The 19,087-nt window shown below is 38.9% G+C and overlaps 1 protein-coding gene across 1 annotated transcript in view; it reads right to left on the bottom strand.

Annotated features, from left to right (window-relative positions):
- Nucleotides 1-3,875: 3,875 nt before the first annotated feature.
- Nucleotides 3,876-19,087, bottom strand: part of LOC101852540 (ATP-dependent translocase ABCB1) — a 38,340-nt gene continuing 23,128 nt past the window's right edge. Inside the window, exons 14-23 of the mRNA XM_005095422.3 lie at nt 18,555-18,656; nt 17,968-18,045; nt 16,805-16,888; nt 11,919-12,122; nt 11,054-11,295; nt 9,364-9,526; nt 7,945-8,136; nt 6,336-6,542; nt 5,066-5,212; nt 3,876-4,422 (exon numbers count right to left, since the gene is read on the bottom strand). Of these exons, the coding sequence (XP_005095479.1) occupies nt 4,228-4,422; nt 5,066-5,212; nt 6,336-6,542; nt 7,945-8,136; nt 9,364-9,526; nt 11,054-11,295; nt 11,919-12,122; nt 16,805-16,888; nt 17,968-18,045; nt 18,555-18,656 (1,614 nt within the window). The 3' untranslated portion in view covers nt 3,876-4,227. The remainder of the gene's footprint in view (nt 4,423-5,065; nt 5,213-6,335; nt 6,543-7,944; nt 8,137-9,363; nt 9,527-11,053; nt 11,296-11,918; nt 12,123-16,804; nt 16,889-17,967; nt 18,046-18,554; nt 18,657-19,087) is intronic.

Here is a 19,087-nt window from a genome sequence, read left to right as displayed (position 1 = left end):
GATTTTGCACAAGGACGACAATAAAACAAAATGTATCAGACGAGGAAGACCGAATGCCATGTTAAAACAAACACATGGGTCGCCACCACTCGGAGAACGAGCGACGCTTCTGTCACAAGTTCATGTTGACGTCCATTGTTACTTTGTTACAGACTGGGTAAACAATGACCACTCATCTCACTTACGATTTGTGTGTGAGTTCTTGGCGGGGCTTAAGGGTTATGAGGGATCACACGCTTACCTCACCAGCAGCAGAAAATTGGTACCTATGGTCAACAGTGGGAGGGGCCTACGCAACATGATCGGTTGGAGGGACTACCTAACAACAATGACAGGTAATTGAATTATGACGGCTCGCCCACAACGCCAGGGGCCAATGCACAATTTATGACAAACGTAATGGAGTCACCAACAGGTGTTATTGCTTTATGTGATAGGGGTTGTGTGTTAAATTTTGGTGGCCGCGGCCGCGCTGGACAGGTGCCCGTTTTACACAGTTAAATTATATAGAAAAAAGGCAAAGGGGAAAATAGCAAGTGGCCGTTTGTACAGGTGGCCGTCTTATAGAAGTGGCCGTCAGGGCAGGTTTTAACTGTATATATATATATATATATATATATATATATTATACACACACACACACACACACACACACACACACACACACATATATATATATATATATATATATATATATATATATATATATATATATATACCGTCTTGTCTGTAAAACTGACAAAATATAACATGCTACGGATGAAAGGTAATATGCTTTATTTGTGGTATTTCAATGCATTGCTGCATAAGGTAGAAGTGGAAGTCCACTTGAGCCCTATATTCGGACCTTACTTGACTTACTACGTACATCCGGGGTCTTAACTCTCTGTGGGACCATAATGTGGCTCGCCGTGACGACATACTCGTATGAAATTTTTAACTTATTTTAAGAAGGAAGATTGGGGAGGGGGGGGGGGGGAGCTCAAGTAGACTTTTACCACCATATAATACAAAAAATGAGACAGACTGAGCAGAAAATGATATTATACACATCAACTGTTAAATAATAATGTGTAGGAAAAGAACTTATTTTGAGTGAATATTATTGGTACACAGTATTAACACAGCTGAAAGTAGAGCAGAGGGCAGAAACGGCAACAATGGAATAAAAATAAAGTGGAGACGCACTTCTGCAAATTGAATGATATCTGTGCTGTGAAAAGACATCTTATACTAGTAACAGAAACGAAAGAAAAAATGTCCAAACCTCGGAGCCAATAAAATTAAAATCGAGAGGAGAAAAAAAATTGAACGATGTCATGAGCATTAATAAACGGGACAATAGAACGATAACAGGCAGAAAGAGAGCACGGATGAGAAGGGCAAGGAGTGGGGGGAATAGGGAAAGGAAGAAACGGAGGAGAAGGAGAAGGAAGAAGAGAGTGCTTGTGGTTGTTGGGCACCTCCATTCGCATCTTTCAGATTACTCAGAAAGTGTTCATCTTTCGTCTCTCATACCTAATACCAAACCCAATACCAAAGATTAAGATAACGGCTATAACGTTTTCTCCTAAATGGGTGTGATACTCATTCATATTTTACAAGAAAGGCAACTGTGCCTATCCATAACTATACAGATATTGCCAAAAAAGGGAAATACTGAAAGTTGGGGAAAACAGCAGCTAAGTGAGGAAGCTATGAAATGGAGAGGGTGGGTAGGGAGATGGGACGTAAACGAAGGGAAGGAAGGGGAAATATGTAAAAAAAACGTGGCAGATAATCTTTGTGATTGCAAATTTTTACGATCCCAAAGACAAAAAAATATGTTAAAATACCTCCCCCTCCCCCTTTCCCTCCCCGCCCTCTTAATGCGTAAGTCAAACGCACGTTTTTTCTGTGTAGAGCGAACAGCGTAACGATCACTCCACAGACGCCGCGGAAATGAGGAGGAGGAGGAGAAGGAGGAGGAGGAGGGTGCATGATATCTGTTATACTTTGATTTTTTTTCTCCATTTTCCATCAAACCTCTTTTCCTGTGAAGCTTACTTTCAAATTCAAAGACTTTATAGACCATTAAAAAATGAATACACAGTGAGAATAAGTCACAGAATATTCATCTAAATCTGAACGACTGGAAGAGAACACAGACACCCTCAGTATTCGTTGACAAAGCCTTTCCAAATGTTTGAAACAATTAAGATTTGTTTTTATCTTATCATCAAAGACCGAGCTTAACTCATGAGCCTTTCGAAGGCGGAGCGTGTGGTACCTCTCTGATCCAAGAGCTTCGAAGAAATATCCTGGAACAACGCGAAATATTCGGAAAGCAGTCGAGTTTGAATCTCGTGTGATCCGAGCGCCGACTACTATCGTAACTCATCGCAACGAGGCAGGCTACAGAGCATCTCTCATTACTACAGCCAAAAATACTAGTACAAAAATGTTGTTTATAGATATTTATATGTATAGAACAAACCAGACCGACAACTCTCAAATACAATACAATCTATCCAACACCTTGGTCAAGTTCAACTTTGTACTGCAGGTCAAACAAATTTCAACATTATCAATATTCTAGAAAACAAAAATACGCCTCAGTATAAAGACTGCTTACTGATTTACTACTGTCTCTTTCAAGATTACAGTCCAAACCTCATTAATAATCTTTGTGATTATTTGTGATCGAATAGTGATCTGAAACAATGACCTTGTACCAGCAGGCAAGAAAAGCGCCTCGACATTTTCCATCTCAGATGCTGCGGCAAGATCTTACACATTTCGTGGCGTGACAAGGTGACAAATGTTGAAGTGTTGGCACAGGCAAACCTCCAGAGCATTACAACTATCCTGTGTTAAAAAAGATAGAGATGGCTGGGCCATGTCGAGAGAACGTACGACAACCGGAGTCCGAAGCAACATCTCTCTGGAGAACATGCCCAGGAAAAGAGACCAAGATGAAGACCAAAATTGAGGTACAAATACACCTGCAAAAAACAGCTTATCTAAACTTGGAGTAGATGTTAGCATCTGGGAAGAAATAGCTGACGACAGTAAAACAAGGAGGAAAATGATAAAGGAAAGAACCATAATGCTAGAGAGCAGTCTTAGAAACAACCTGGCTGAAAAGCGCCAACGACGAAAGGAAAGCAGCGGAAATACAGAGCTTCGATCCACGTCACTGACATGCAAGCAGTGCGACAGAATCTGCGCTTCAAACATAGAAACAATTAGCCATGAACAAGCTGCATGAAGACAACCTTGAGACCATCTTAAGCTAAATTGACCGTCTACGTAGGCGAAAAGAGCTATACAAAAACCACAACAACAACAACAACAACAACAATAATAATAATAATAATAATAATAATAATAATAATAATAATAATAATAATAATAAAAATAACAATGATAATAATAACAACAATAATAATAATGATGAAGATCAGATCATAATAATAATAATGATAATAATAAAAATGATAATAATAATTCAAAAAAAATTATTATAACAATAATCATAATCATAATCATAATAATACTCATGATAATAATAATAATTGTTATGATAATAATAATAATAATACTAATTTAAAAAAAAAAAAAAGAAGAAGAAGAAGAAGAAGAAGAAGAAGAAGAAGAAGAAGAAGAAGAAGAAGAAGAAGAAGAAGAAGAAGAAGAAGAAGAAGAAGAAGAAGAAGAAGAAGAAGAAGAAGAAGAAGAAGAAGAAGAAGAAGAAGAAGAAGAAGAAGAAGAAGAAGAAGAAAAAGAAGAAGAAGAAGAAGAAGAAGAAGAAGAAGAAGAAGAAGAAGAAGAAGAAGAAGAAGAAGAAGAAGAATGATCATAATAATTACACATTTCTTCAGCGAGGTACAAAAAATAACTGTTAAAATGACTTGTGGCTTCTGTTAAAGCCAATGACTCCAATTCTGGTAGACAAGAGTGTGTCACATTTTGAGCAGTTCATCTGTTGGCATAATAGTGTTCTGCGTCTTCTATCTGTACATTGTGTATTCTATTCAGAAAATGCCATACAAACAATCGCTCCTAGAAACTCATGGTGGGCATACGGCATTTTTGGATATGTTATTTGTTTGGTAGAAATACACATTTAGGCTTGCAAGAGCTGTAATGTCTTTTAATTAGGTCAAATGCCCTTATTTCGAATAGTGAGTTGACTATGATTATTTTACGTAACATCTATTGCTTTCTGTTCAGCTTGGAAATGAACTACACAGCATTCATTGACTGAAGTGTGTAATACTGCGCTTTGTTGGCCATGAGTTGAGCATGGGTGCCTGCCTCAGCCACTACACCCTGCTCAAAGACAATGATCTTGTCAGCATTCTGGATCGTGGACAGTCGGTGAGCGATGGTTACGCATGTGCGGCCTTGTCGGGCTTTATCCAGAGCTTCTTGGACGATCTGAGAATGTTAAAAGATAGCATTGGGACACCAGTGGACAAGATTTCAGGTTGAATGCGAATCTTTCTTACCCTGTAATATAATGTACAGTAAGATGCAACGCCAATACCCCTCGCCCCTTTTTCGCTTCGTGAGAGAGCCGGGAAAGAATCGATGCCCTCAAGGATATGAACCTCTTTCAACCCCACCTCCTCACACGGGTGTCCTATACGACAGGCTAACTGAAAGCAGTTTTCTTGCGTCTGAAACAGACCACAACGCACTCACAAAATCGAAAACAACTACGTGTGTATGTACTCAACCCGCCCGAGCATCAGCTATTACCCACTCACATGTCCAAAAGCATAGGTGAGCCCACTTGATTTTTCATGCTATCAAGTACATGTAATATACTTTGATATATAGAGGACATATTTTGAACCAGGATTATGAATGGAATCTTAGTAACAATAGGCTTATAAACTGGTATTTTTCCATGTCAAGAGAGGCATTACTATTAACGAAAGAGTATGCAGAAGCAAATCGTTTCACTAATTATGACGAACAAACATACGAAGGCACATACCCAAACTATTCAACTTAGATCTGAAAATCTTTATAGATCTTTGCGTAAAAGACACTACAAACATCTCTCGAAAATCACCTTTTCACTTTCTGTATCCAGGGCTGACGTGGCCTCGTCCAACAAAAGAATCTTGGGATTTCTGACAAGCGCCCTTGCTATCGCCACTCTCTGTTTCTGACCTCCACTGAGCTGAGTGCCTCGGCCTCCAACGTTTGTCTCATAACCCTGAGAAGAGTTAGAAAAAATATTAATAGCTCGTTTACACTCCCCCCACCCCCCTTAAAAAACCAAACAAACTGTCCTTCCAATTCAAATTAAAAACAAATATATTTTAAAAAATCAACTGTCTGCACAAATTAACTCTACGAGAAGAATAGAACCCCATTTGTGAGGCAACTCGCGAAGAAAAGGAACGTCTGCAACGTAAAGATAACGTGTTACACTTTGGTATTAAAATTTAGTTAGATCTATGTTCCAGCCCTAAATAAAATCAAAATGTTTCGTACCCATTCCATAGTGGAAACGTTGACTTTTTAAAATAGGGTTTTGGTGAATTCCTAGATCTAGCTTGTTCTTTTCACTTCGGAATCTAAAAATTCTGAGATCAAATGGTATGCAGGTTCTCTCTCTCTCTCTCTCTCTCTCTCTCTCTCTCTCTCTCTCTCTCTCTCTCTCTCTCCCTCTCTTTCCCTTTCTCTCCCTCTCTCCTCCTTCCTCCCTTCTCCCACTCTCCTTCTCTTTTCTCACCTCTCTCAGTCTTTCCCTCTCTCTCCCTCGTCTCCTTCTCCTTTCTCCACTCTCCCACTCTCTCTCTCTCTCTCTCTCTCTCTCTCCCTTCTGTCGCCTTCCCTTTCACTTTACTTATTCACTCCCTCCGTTCCCCCTTCTCCCCGTTTCTACGTTTCTTTCTGTGCTCTCTCTCTCTCTCTCTCTCTCTCTCTCTCTCTCTCTCTCTCTCCTTCTCTCTCTCTCTCTCTCTCTCTCTCTCTCTCTCTCTCTCTCTCTCTCTCTCCCCCCCTCTCTCTGTCACTCCTTTTATTTCTACAACCCATCAGGACCCCCCCCCCCCACCCCCCAACGCACACACACACATGCACACATGAGAGGAGGACCGGTGTCTGTGACAAACAAAAAGTGTGAGTATGGGGAAGATTTCTGAGTGGGAATTTATTTTATTGAGTATCTCCGCCTGTCTGTTACGATGTCGTGTTCCACACATCGTACTTTGGTCCCGACAGGTAGATGCAAAGCTGCCGCTCCTGTGAATGATATATCAGTTGTATCGATGGTGGCGGAAAATGCCTACGATCATAATATACAGTACTGAAGTGATGACAAAGCAACTCACCAGCGGGAGAGCCTCTATGAAGGAATGAACGTTGGCATTTTTAGCTGCCTGAATGATTTCTTCCATTCCCACTTTGCGAGTGTTGTCACCGTAGGCGATATTTTCTGCTATGCTCCGATCAAAAAGGGTAGGTTCCTGGAACACGATGCCGATCTGATTGCGAAGCCACTGGATGTTCAAGGCTTTAGAATCATGACCTCCGAGAATCTGTAAAGTGTATAATGCCAATGACAACCAGAAAAGTAAACGCTGTACTACTAAAGCAAGGACAAAAAGCAATAATGCAGACCCCGGTTTATGAACTGTGAGCATGTCCAATACACGCCTGTGGGGCAGCGGGTAAAGACATTGTATTTTGTTATCTAAAAGTAAAGAAGAACTCTTCCTTGGTTGTTGTTTGTTTGTTTTTTCTGTACAGTTCATAGAAGTTATTTTAGCCTCTAGAGATAATGGCTGATTCCTTGAACCTCAGGCCGAAGTGGTCGATCTCAGATGGCCGCTGGGTCAGAGAAAAATAAAATGAAATGAAAAATGTTTTGAACCTTAATGTTTAACATCCACATTGGCACAATTTAAACCTTAAGGAGGAGGGCAACATCGATCATACCGGCCACAGCCAACCCAATCTAATAAGAAACTGCATCCTACCAGAAAGACATAGAAATCTAGATAAAAATAGATGTTTTCCCTAGGGGGAATCGAATTGATGTCTTTTTACCCCAGCTTGACCGTTACTTCGTCATAAACGCAGCTGAACGTTTTGTTTTATTTTATCTCTATATATTATATTTGTGAAAGTTCACACTTTGGTCGTCTAAAACTTCCGGAACTCTTAACTTTCGAATTTGACAAAATTAATGGTCGATCAGAATCTTTTAAAGGGTGCATAGTTATATTAAGGAGTCTGAAGTCACTGTAGTTTAATTTTCTGTTTTTCATTAGTTTCGTTCAAATTTAATCTAGGAAAAGTCCGTCTTCTAAGACGCCATTGTAAACAAATGAGGTTTCCGTTCTCTAGCTGCGTCCACTGATTTCACACCTTTGAAATTATGGAGTGTACAACCAGGAAAACGGAAGAGAGAATCTATCTATACATCTATTAATATATTTGGCAACTTGGAAACACATGTGTCACTTTTCTCTCAAGATTTATTGCTCCATTCCAGTAGAGTGTAAATATAGTAGGTCAATGACTTTCACATGATGATATTAATGCTCCGATCATTCCTTTCATCGAAAGGGGGCCCATCTAGTTTTACTATACTTCATTTCATTTTATTCTATCTTATTTTACCTTTCTGCTGATATGATTTTTTAAAATTTCATCTTATCCATCTTTAAAAGTATGTCTTTCTTTCTTTGTTTTTTTTTTCAAATGTTTTTTTAAAATTGTTTAGAAAAGGGGGGGGGGGGGGCGGAGGGGCAACGGGCCGTACTACAGCTCTATGTCAGATTTTAGCGATGCTTTTTTAGGGTTCAATTTTCCTGGTAATCCTTTTGCGAGGTAAAAAAGCAGGTGGAGAAAGGATGAGGAGATTGGAGTAGAGGGGAAAGATAATAATTATAAATCAGAAAATAAATGGGTTTTCACGCTTCATTTTCAACGTACCAGTCTACCCTCTTTTGGGTCATAAAATCTCTCCAGGAGGCTGATGGTAGTGCTCTTACCACATCCACTGGCGCCAACTAGGGCTACTGTCTGCCCGGGGTCCACGGTCAGGTTTAGTCCTTGTAAGATTGGCACGCTAGGCCGGGTGGGATAGGAGAAGTGGACACCTTTAAACTCTATATTGCTGCCGAACTGTGGAACGAGGCAGAAAGTTTTAGTAAAGTTTAATTCTTTTTGCAGAGTGATGATATGGCAAGGAATATGACATTGAAGAGTTTTATAATATCAATGAGATAACTGTGTTTTTATTGTCCAGGATAAACAGGCAGCTTTCTTATCTTTCAAAATGAAATATATACTTACTTTACTTTTTCCTTTTTCCTTCCTCTGGTATCCTTAGAATGTCGAGGGAAGGTGCTAGTTTCGGTCCTGTGCTAGGTGTGTAGCGTCTGTGATAGATATGGTATGTTGTTCTTGGACCTTTTTAAACCTATCCAGCCAGGTCTTTCTTGGTCTTCCTCTTGATTTGAAGCCGGATTCTCAGGGGTTGTAAGCTCGCGCCGCTAGTTGTTTCTGGGGCATTTTGGTTAGATGTCCAAACCATTTGACTCTTTGACGCTCTATGAATTTTATTTGACGGAGACCCCTCGTTTCGCATGCATTGATTTTTCTTTCTTGTGTCTCGTTTAGAGACCATGTTTGGCACTGGAATGTTAATGTTGGTATGAAGATGCTGTTGATGAACTGGGATTTCACTTCGGTTGGGATGTTCTTGTGGCTATAATATACATGTATCTAATATACATACTAATATACATAGATCTATTATGTGTTCCTTGGTAGAGACTTGCTAACTAACTGATTCTTTTCCATGTGTTCAATAAGATATAAATATGCCAAGGAAGGAATGAAGAATTACCTATTCCTTTGTTAAAATTCACAGGACAAAAACATACATTTCTACGATTCATTATGAGAACTAATTCAACGCACTATTTCACTCGCTCATTTTGATGACAGTAAAAAGATTACTTCTAGGAGTATTGACAATAGCTGATTTCAATTTTCTAACATTCAGACAATAATTGTTGTCATCATTATTCTATCATCCTTACAGTTTATTTGTAATGAAAAAAAGGAGAAATAGATGTGGTATCACATTTACAAAGAGAAGAAACATATTATCTTTACGAGCGACGATGAAACCATCGAATACAAACACACCAAAGATGAAACTGCAGAGTTATCCTCTTAATGATGCTGTTGGCATATATGGTAGTGAAGAGGAGAATGAAAACAGCGACAAAAACAGCAACGACAGTAGCTAAATAACAATAAGAATAACCCAATGAGGGACAGTATTAACAATATCAGCACCAACACCAACATTGCGAACTAGGATATCAAGAACTGCATCACCTCCTTAGGTTGTGCACCTTCTGTTGAGAAGGCATCTATGGTTGGCACAGCATCAGTCAGTTTGAAAATCCGTCTTGCTGCGATCTTGGCTGCTCCAACGCTTGGAAACAGACTCGAGCCCTCTCCCAGATAAGCAGAGCCGTACAGGATGCATACCAATACTCTGTGGTGAAAAATTGGTGAAACTGAACTCATAGCTATTTTCCGGCTTACGTGAATATAATTATATCTATCAAAAATGGATTCTGCTTTCGAAGACACACTTTTTTATTTTCAGTAAAATATAAACGCTAGTCTTTTGCTTCCCTGAATTTGGTTTCGGGGACCCTGATAAGATAACAATAGTAGCACCGATCAAAAGGTATGGATATCGAAGGGTTTGACCAGCTACGCTGTGACATCATTCCACGCTAAGTTGTTGTACAGATTAAAGCAAAGTGTAGATAGTGCACGTGATTTCGAAAATGTTATTATAGAACGCGCAAGCCATGAAATGGGAAACATTTCTTCTCACCATTCTCTTGAATAAAGGCCACTGCTCTCAAGCTATTGTCTTAGAATGCGCACAGTACTCAATCCGTTTCAGCAAAAGTCACAGCTAAGCAAACGTTTTGGGTTCTATTTCCTCACTGAATTTAGCATAGGCTGTTCTGTCCGATAACTCAAAACAATTTTCCAATTTGACCAATGAAAAAATAAATGTACTGAATTGCTGTACTCTCGTATGTGTGTTTTAATTCTGAAGCTATTAGCACGACTACGATGAATACATATATAAATATAATATATTATATTTTATTATACTATATTACATCATATTATGTATATATATATATATATATATATATATATATATATATATATATATATATATATATATATATATATATATATATATATATATATATATATATGTATTTAAGACAAAAAGAATATACATATGCCACTTAAAGTCTAGATCAGGTAGACAGCTTCGTTGACTAATCTCTAATCATTGAAAAAAGATGTCTTCGGCTTTGCTAGAATACTTAACTTCCCTTTGTTGTACAAAAATGATATTATTTTATGATAATAAAGAAAAAGAAAGAATCAGTTCAGTTGTATTTTCCAACTTCATCAGTTTTATCAGAGGCTATTTTAGTTTTATTAATTAATTGTTAAAGACCAAAACGGAATCGGTCGGTGCTAGTTATCCATGTCGAGAATCTCTTGTTTGTGTTTCTGAAATAAATACCCCAATAGGCACATGGTATTCTGTCTTTTCCACGAGCGACCCCTTAACCTTCAGACACTATACTGTGCCGAGACGAAATAATCCAGGTTAGAAGAGATGCATACAAGGACGTCATTTCTAACTTTCAACAGTTTGCGGATTTCAATGTAAATTGTGCAGTTGGCGGTCTCGCTTAGGTATATTTTTCTCAAACTAGAAAATACGGAAAGGAATTATTGGCATTCCCCCTAAAATACATGTACCAACATCTAATAACAGCAACCACCACCCTGCACCCATTACACTTCCCCCTAACCATATGACCCCCCCCCCCCCCCAACAAACCAAAGACAAAAAACACAGGACACACAAACAATTACACATAAAGAAAGCCACGCCAAACAAAGACGAAATAACAATACCAAAAAAAAAAAAAGAGATTTTTAACAAAAGGCATCTACTTTGTAGATGTCTTACATGACAACGTCTTTGAAGTCCATCTCCTTCACCTCTATGAGATAGCCACCATAGATAAACAACACGCCAAGCGTGAAAAAGACACCTCCATTTGCCATGCCGTAGGCAAAACCGCTTTTCAAAGCTGATTTGTGCCTTCTATTGACCATGTCCACTAGTGCATCCGAGTAGGCATTCAGAAACATTTCCTCCCTGCATAAACATGAAACGGTTCGTATGTTCTCCATGCACTCGACAGCAATCTGCATGGAGATCAAAATATTCGAATATTTCATTATTTGCAGAAAATTTTTAAAAAATGTAGAAAGCTTAGAACACTAGGACATTTCATTTAACATTCAAGGCAAAGAAGTTATTAAATACACATACACACACTCTCTCTCTCTCTCTCTCTCTCTCTCTCTCTCTCTCTCTCTCTCTCTCTCTCTCACACACACACACACACACACACACACACACACACACACACACACACACATACATACATACACACACACTCATACACACACATGCACATTATTTAAATAACAAGAGCGTTTGTGTTATACACGCATGCCAGTGAATCAATAGGTTTTTTTTTTAAGTTCTCGTGAGTACGAATCAAGACACCCGCACATTTGACAACAACGTCACATCAATATTACTACTACTACTACTACTACTACTACTACTACTACTACTACTACTACTACTACTACTACTACTACTACTACTACTACTACTACTACTACTACTAAAAGTATAATGACAATGATGATGATGATGATAATGATGATGATGATGATGATGATGATGATGATGATGATGATGATGATGATGATGATGATGATGATGAAGAGGAGAAGGATAAACAAATCTATTTTACCGCTCCAGCTGCTTCTAAAGCCTTGGTGCGACCAGTTGCGTCCCCAGCGGCGACTTTAATTTGGATATAGAAGGACGCCGTAACAAAAGGAATGACACCAAGTGCCACTAAGGTCAGCTGCCACCCGACGATGAAAGAAATGACGAGACCAATGCCAATGTTGCAGAGGAGCTGGATTATGAAGGCAATCTGGGTTCCTGTGGCCTGAACGGGAAAATTATAAGAAATATAAAATGACCACAAAATACGATTTCGTGGTCGTATATACATAATATATACAAAGTCGAACCCTTCATCCGCATCGGGGGAGTAGGAAACAGGACAAAGTAGGGTATAGCTGGGTCTGGTTGAAGTACGGTGTGACTTTATGTCATGCTAGCCGTGAAGACCGACCCGGGTCACCTCGAAAAGTTGCTGGCAAAAGGGGCTCTGGGGAAACCGTGACTGGTCTAGCAAGCCGACGCGGATAAGTTATGCTACAAAAAGAACAAAGGAGAATAAACGGACTGATTCAAACGGGAAAAGACCTGGAAAAGTAAATGGACAGCGAGCTAGAACAACATTATAATATGCACATGGAATGTCAGCAACCTTGGAGACAAAGAACCAGAAATAGTGAATTTCATGGAAAGAAAGAAAATAACAATCATGGGCTTGTCAAACATAAAAGTAAGTGAGGCAACCACAGCAAGTTGACCAATAAAGGCTACCTCCTGATCTGGAGTGGAACACCTAGAAAAGAGAGAGTCAAACATGGTGTAGCTTTCACCAGCCAAAATGAAATACAATCTTTGAAATCAACCACATCTCAGAGAGCATAGTGAGCATAAAACTCATAAAAGGTGGCAAAACAACAATGTACATTCAAACATACGCCCCCTGTAACGACAGCTATACAGAGGAAGATAGACAATCATATTTCCAAGACCTGAGTGACCACATTAATACCCTCAAGAACAAAGAAGATATATTTATCTTGGGAGATTTAAAAAGCAGAGTAAGACAAAGAAAAAACGCTGGGAATAGTACTTGGGACCCCACAGTGATAAAGATACAGATTGCAATAGCAATGGAGAAATGATACTAAACCTATGCGCTGAGCACGACGTGATGATTTACGAACACATTTTTCCAACGCAGACGAAGCCAAATCAAGACCTGGTACATATGGAATTACCTGAATCATGCATCACAAATTGATTTAGTCCTTATGGGCAGAAAACAAAGACATACAGCCATACATTCGAGAGCTGTTCCAAACTGTATCATCGAGACGGACCTGTGTTATTTTCTCTCACAACCAGCAATGTAAAACAATAAAGAACAGGGGAAACCACAACCAACATAAGAACATTTGAAAAAACAGACATCTAGAAGACAATCGAAGATGATATTACCATGGAGTACAATAAGCTGTCATCTGAGACCAAAGACATAGAAGACGAATCCCTGCTAGAAATACTGAAAAACAGTTGTGGCACCAAAAGAATAGGCGGAAATAAAGACAGAGCAACATGATGGTGGAATGACGAAACCAAAGAAGCAATTTAAATGAAAAGGAAGATAGTTAAGACCGAAGAGGACTATATAGAATACAGGAAAGCGAGAAGAGATACCAAAAGAATCATCAAAACTGCTAAAGAAAATGCACGGAAAATATATTGCGAGAAACTGACCAAAATCTACAAAGAAAACCCTTGAAATTTTATTAAAATGTGAACAGCATGCGAGTAAGGAAAGATCCATACAACCCACGACATGCATTATACACGATAAAGAGGGTACCGGTAATGCCATTCTCAACAAGCATGACATTAAGAAAAGATGGGAAAATTACTCAACCCAGATGCTTGCCACGAACACCAAGAAGAGTTCCATCCACCGTATGGGGAACATAGAGAACCACCCATACTTCTCAGTGAAATCGAAAATGCACTCAAAACTTTCCCCAAGAACAAAGCACCAGGGCCAGATGACATCACAGTGGAAGCCATAAGAGCTTGTGGAAATACCGGCATACTGTGGTTAAGGAGAATTTTCAATAGAGCCTGGGAGCAAAGGAAAGGCAAAGAAGACTGGCTCCACAGGGGTCCCACTAAGGAAAAAGAAAGGTAACAAACGGGACTGCACAATGTACAGAGACATCTCTTTATTAAGTCGCATAGGGAAATAAACGCAAGGATACTAGAACAGTGGATAAGACCTATTGTAGAGAGAAATCTGAGCAAAGCTCAGTTTGGATTTCGAAAGGGAAGAGAATGCACGGATCCTGTATTCGCATTAAGACAGATATGCGAGAAAACAATCGAACACAACAAAGAATCCAACACCATCTTTATAGACCAGGAGAAGGCTTTGGACTGAGTAAACCATGCAAAACTCTGGAAGACACTCGAAAGTAGGGCGTCAGAGAACAAATACTAGATAATGTCAGAGCTCTATACACCGAAAGCAAAAGCTCAGTAAGAACGAAGGAAGGCAACACAGACTGGTTCAAAGTAAGATCTGGAGTACGACAGGGATGCATTCCATCTCCCCTCCTGTTTATAATATATATAGACACAATACCGAAACACGCAAACCAAAGCCCAGAAAACTTCTATTTGAAGACGACCAATGTCTTATTCACCCAAACCAACAAAACCTCCAAAATCACACTACCGAACTGAACAACAGCTGTGAAAAATGTAACATGAGAATAAGCAAATCTAAAACAGAAGTTATGAAGGTGAGCCAAAACCGTAGTCCTCTGAATATCCATGTCAATAGTAAACAACTGGAACAGGTGAAGAAGTTTAAATATCTTGGCAGTACTTTTTCTGAAAACGGGTCTATAGACAGAGAAGTAGAAATGCGAACCCAAAAAGCCAAATCTGTCACTTACTAGCTCCCACCCCTCCTTTCTCACCCAAGCATCTCCATAGACACAAAGAGACAGCTTATCACCTCAATATTCATACCAACATTATGCTACAGGTGCCAGACCTGGACATTCAGTAAAACCCCTGAAAGCAAAATCACCGCATGCGAAATGAAATGTCTCTGCAAAACCCATAACATCAAAAGACGAGACAGGCAGAGAAATGAAGAAATAAGAGCAGCTATCGGCATTGAGTCCTGCCTGCGTTACATAGAAAGACAGAGAATAAAATGGTTTGGCCACCTGTTACGTTGGCCACCTGGCCAACCAGCCTCGAGAGTCTACAACACCAAGCACTCAGGCTATAAAGGATGAGGAAGGCCACGCAAAAGGTGGATCGAGGGTGTCAAGGAAACCCTGAGAAAACATAATGTCACAACCGAAAGAGCAGCGAGCTGGCTTACCATAGAAAATTGCATCTCCCCTCAACGCTTAACGGCAACAGAGGATGAAAAAGTAAAAGAAAAAGTAAAAGTAAATACACGTGTGCTACTGTAACGTATGGATCCATTAAATCGGCTAGCAGATTGGCGAAAAGATGGAATGGCGATGATGCATTTGAAACAAGTTTCCCCAATCAACATTGCTGTGGTCGACCAATCACTAAGATAGAACCATAGCATCAGTTGAGAGTAAGTGGTTTCATTAGGACTAATCGGCGTTAAAAACTGAAAAACACAGTGAAAATCATTGGAGTCTGTTTTGAAAGGGCGCGGTACATTATTACTAATTCCTCGACCCATGAGAACGTGTGGCTCTCTGCTTGCGCCCAATTATCATGTATTCCAAAGGGAATTTGTTTATTTGAATCAAAGAAAGTAGAATAAAAACTACTTGTGTATAATAAAATAATACGTTCCAGAAACGTGCGGTAAATACATGTATATTTTTTTTTCAACCTCAGTTGTATGCCCAGAATAAAGGCGCTTGTGTCGGGGAAACGTACTTATCAACCCGTAAGCTTGAGAAAAATATTACTCGAAAAGACTAAACAGGTTTGTCATGTACCTATAATATCAAACTTCAAAGTATGTGGAATCAACAGCTATTCATAAAAATTACGATTCGATTTTTTTTTTTGGTGCTGGACGTACTATAGAAAAACGTAGATAATTTGTTTACTGCCGAATTATAAAAACACACCTTTCATTGCAGGAAAAACTGATTCAGCAAGGTCAAATTTCCTATTTAAAGTCTTATTTCAAATGGGCTGAGCAATAAAAAAAAGTTCAAATCGTCAAACAACGCAGTTACAACAAAATCCACGTAGGTGATTCGAGCCACAGTTGCCTGCAGAAAAGTCAATCATTATTACAACTGTGCTGATGGGCCTCCAGAAAAGTTAATACAATAAAAGCGCCCGTATACTATCATTGATAGAATGTGTTGCAGAGTATAAAAAGAGTACAGGATACACATCTATACACACACACACACACACACACACACACACACACACACACACACACACACACACACACACACACACACGGACACACGCACACACACACACACACATATATATATATATATATATATATATATATATATATATATATATATATATATATAATATGTATATATATATATATATATATATATATTGGTATATATATATGCCTATATATTATACACATATATACACACATAATATATGTATATTATATTATATCTATCTCTCTCTATATATATATATACATGTGTGTGTGTTTGTGTGTGTGAGTGTGTGTGTGTGTGTGTGTGTGTGTGTGTGGGTGTGTGTGTGTGTGTGTGTGTGTGTGTGTGAGTATGTATAATAAAAATAGATAGATGGAGGAGGAGAGACAGAGACAGAGACAGAGAGACAGAGAGAGAGAGAGAGAGAGAGAGAGAGAGAGAGGGGGGGGGAGGGAAAGAGAAAAAAGGAGGGGGAAAGGGGCGATAAGGACACATTTCTTCAAATAATTGTCTTGTTTAATGTACTTACTCCATGTACTAAAGACGCGTCATTTGCCAGTCTGGTAGTCAAGCAACCAGTATTGTTCTCGGGCCTATCGTACCATCCCATTTCCTGAAAATGTCCAGAAAAATACAATACATTTTTAAAGGGATAAGTCATTTATTCTAAATCTGGAACGCGCCCTTGTACATGGGGTTTATTTGATAACGAACAGTTACAAGAACAACATTTATCTCTTCAAAAGAATAATCCCCCCCCAACCCCCCCCCCCCAAAAAAAAATCAACCCTAGTCACCGCCCCTCCCCCCCCTCCTCGAAAAAAACAACAACAAAAAAACACTAGACCAAACAAATCAAACCAAGAAAAGGAGAACATAGTGAAGAAGATTTAAAAAACCAACATTTTTAGAATCTCATCAAAATCGATTTTTGTCTCAGTTAATAACTCATCCTCACATAAAAGTGTAATGTTGAACGACAAGCTAATTTCTCAAAAAACTTCTCCGGTCATTTTCGGTGGCTTTTGTCACAGCACGCTGAAAAGGTTGCGCGTTGACGCCTTGCTTCATAACAGAGGTTCAACAATTACGCCCTCCCCCACCACCCACTTTTTGGCTTTTCACTCGCTCCCCCACACCTGCTATTTTTTAAACTCTAGGTTTGGATCAGAGAAATATTGTCATGCTCATAAGATTATTCCTTTAGTCATTTATGACCAGTTTGGTGTTTTTGGTTTTGAAATGAAGAGCAGAGTCAGTTTGGTAATTTAGTTCATTTGAACTGATGAATAATTCAAATATAAAATTATTTGAGTGTACTAAATTCAGCTTTTTTAAAGTCAATTGTCCGATAAAAACAAACTATTTTCTCATTTTCTCAAAATTGCTATTCAAATATAAAATTATTTGAGTGTACTAAATTCAGCTTTTTTTCAGTCAATTGTCCGATAAAAACAAACTTATTTTCTCATTTTCTCAAAATTGCTGGAAAAGAACTACAAGACATTGATCTTATGAGCTTCGTTATGTTTTTCTTCACAACCATACTGTCCCCCCCCCCCCCCATCCCCAAAAAGTAAATAAAAAAAACAAATAAAAGTAAAATAAAATAAAATGAATAAACGTTAAAATGACAAAACCAAACAGCAGAAACAGCGCCAGCCATGGGTCTACCCACATCCGGGTTCTTACCTGCCGCAGCATAGCTCTGAAAGTCGCAGTCCTGATCCGAAAGGTGAGAGCTTCTCCGGACAGCCCGAACATAAAGCCCTGGTCGAAAAAACCGCACACATTAGACACAAGCGAACAACGAGAAGGTGCAGTATACAGCAAGTATAAAGACCAACAACCCCAAGACAAAAAAGGATCGAATTACACATTTATGTCAACATTAAAATTTGCTTTCACAAGTCCTAGGATGATAAATTTAGTTTTAAATAAATCTAAGAGAAACTGCTTTTTACCTTAGTGTGAACAGATTCGGTTCGAAGATATGAACACCAACAACCATGTGATAATATTCAGAACACAAGACCTCTACGGACAGGGAAGTTCAAGAAAATAGGTAAAATTGATTAGCGATAATATGCTATATATTACGTGCAAAATGCACCGCCCAAAAGGAGAAAAGAAAAGTTAAGATACAAACAAGCCTTACATAAAGTTAAGCAACTTGATTAGCCCGACTAAACTCTACGATATACGTCTGAAGTGCAAACAGGAAACAGTTTCTGAATTAGGTCGTTAATGATAACGCACTATGTACTACACGGACGTACCATGAGAGAGGAAAAGACTAGGTATAAGACACCCAGTCCAACAAATAGCAGTGAGACATCACGTAAGTCATCTCTCATCTCGTCATCCGGTTTCGAGAAGGCCTAAGATTGGCAAAAGATTGGATAAGACACGATGGAAAACTGCAGAGTAGATCACTTACTAAAATATCTGTGCTGTAATAACACTAATGTGAGGCAGCGTGGTGGAACCAGGCTCTCGTCAAAATAATGAAATCGAAGAAAACAGCAGTTTTCTCCCTGCTTAGCAATTTTTATCAATTTTTATTTTTTTGGCTCAACACCTTTTATGTCCATTTACGAACACATGCCTTTGAGTTCCTTTGAGGATTAAACCGAAAACGTTGATTAAAGGCACAAAAATGAAAATTTACAGTTTCCACGGACTCTCCAGCTTTGGAATTTACCAAGCTTTGGCGGCCGTTTTCTCGCTAATTTTACCTCTTAAATCAGGTGACCCCAAACCTCCTTCAATCCAAAATATCTCCACTTCTATTAAAGATGGATGGGTAATG

Source organism: Aplysia californica, unplaced genomic scaffold (assembly GCF_000002075.1).
Source record: "Aplysia californica isolate F4 #8 unplaced genomic scaffold, AplCal3.0 scaffold00104, whole genome shotgun sequence".
In the NCBI taxonomy this organism is placed as follows: Eukaryota; Metazoa; Mollusca; class Gastropoda; order Aplysiida; family Aplysiidae; genus Aplysia; species Aplysia californica.
The sequence above is the reverse complement of the archived record's forward strand: the minus strand, read 5'-3'. Positions and strand labels throughout refer to the sequence as shown.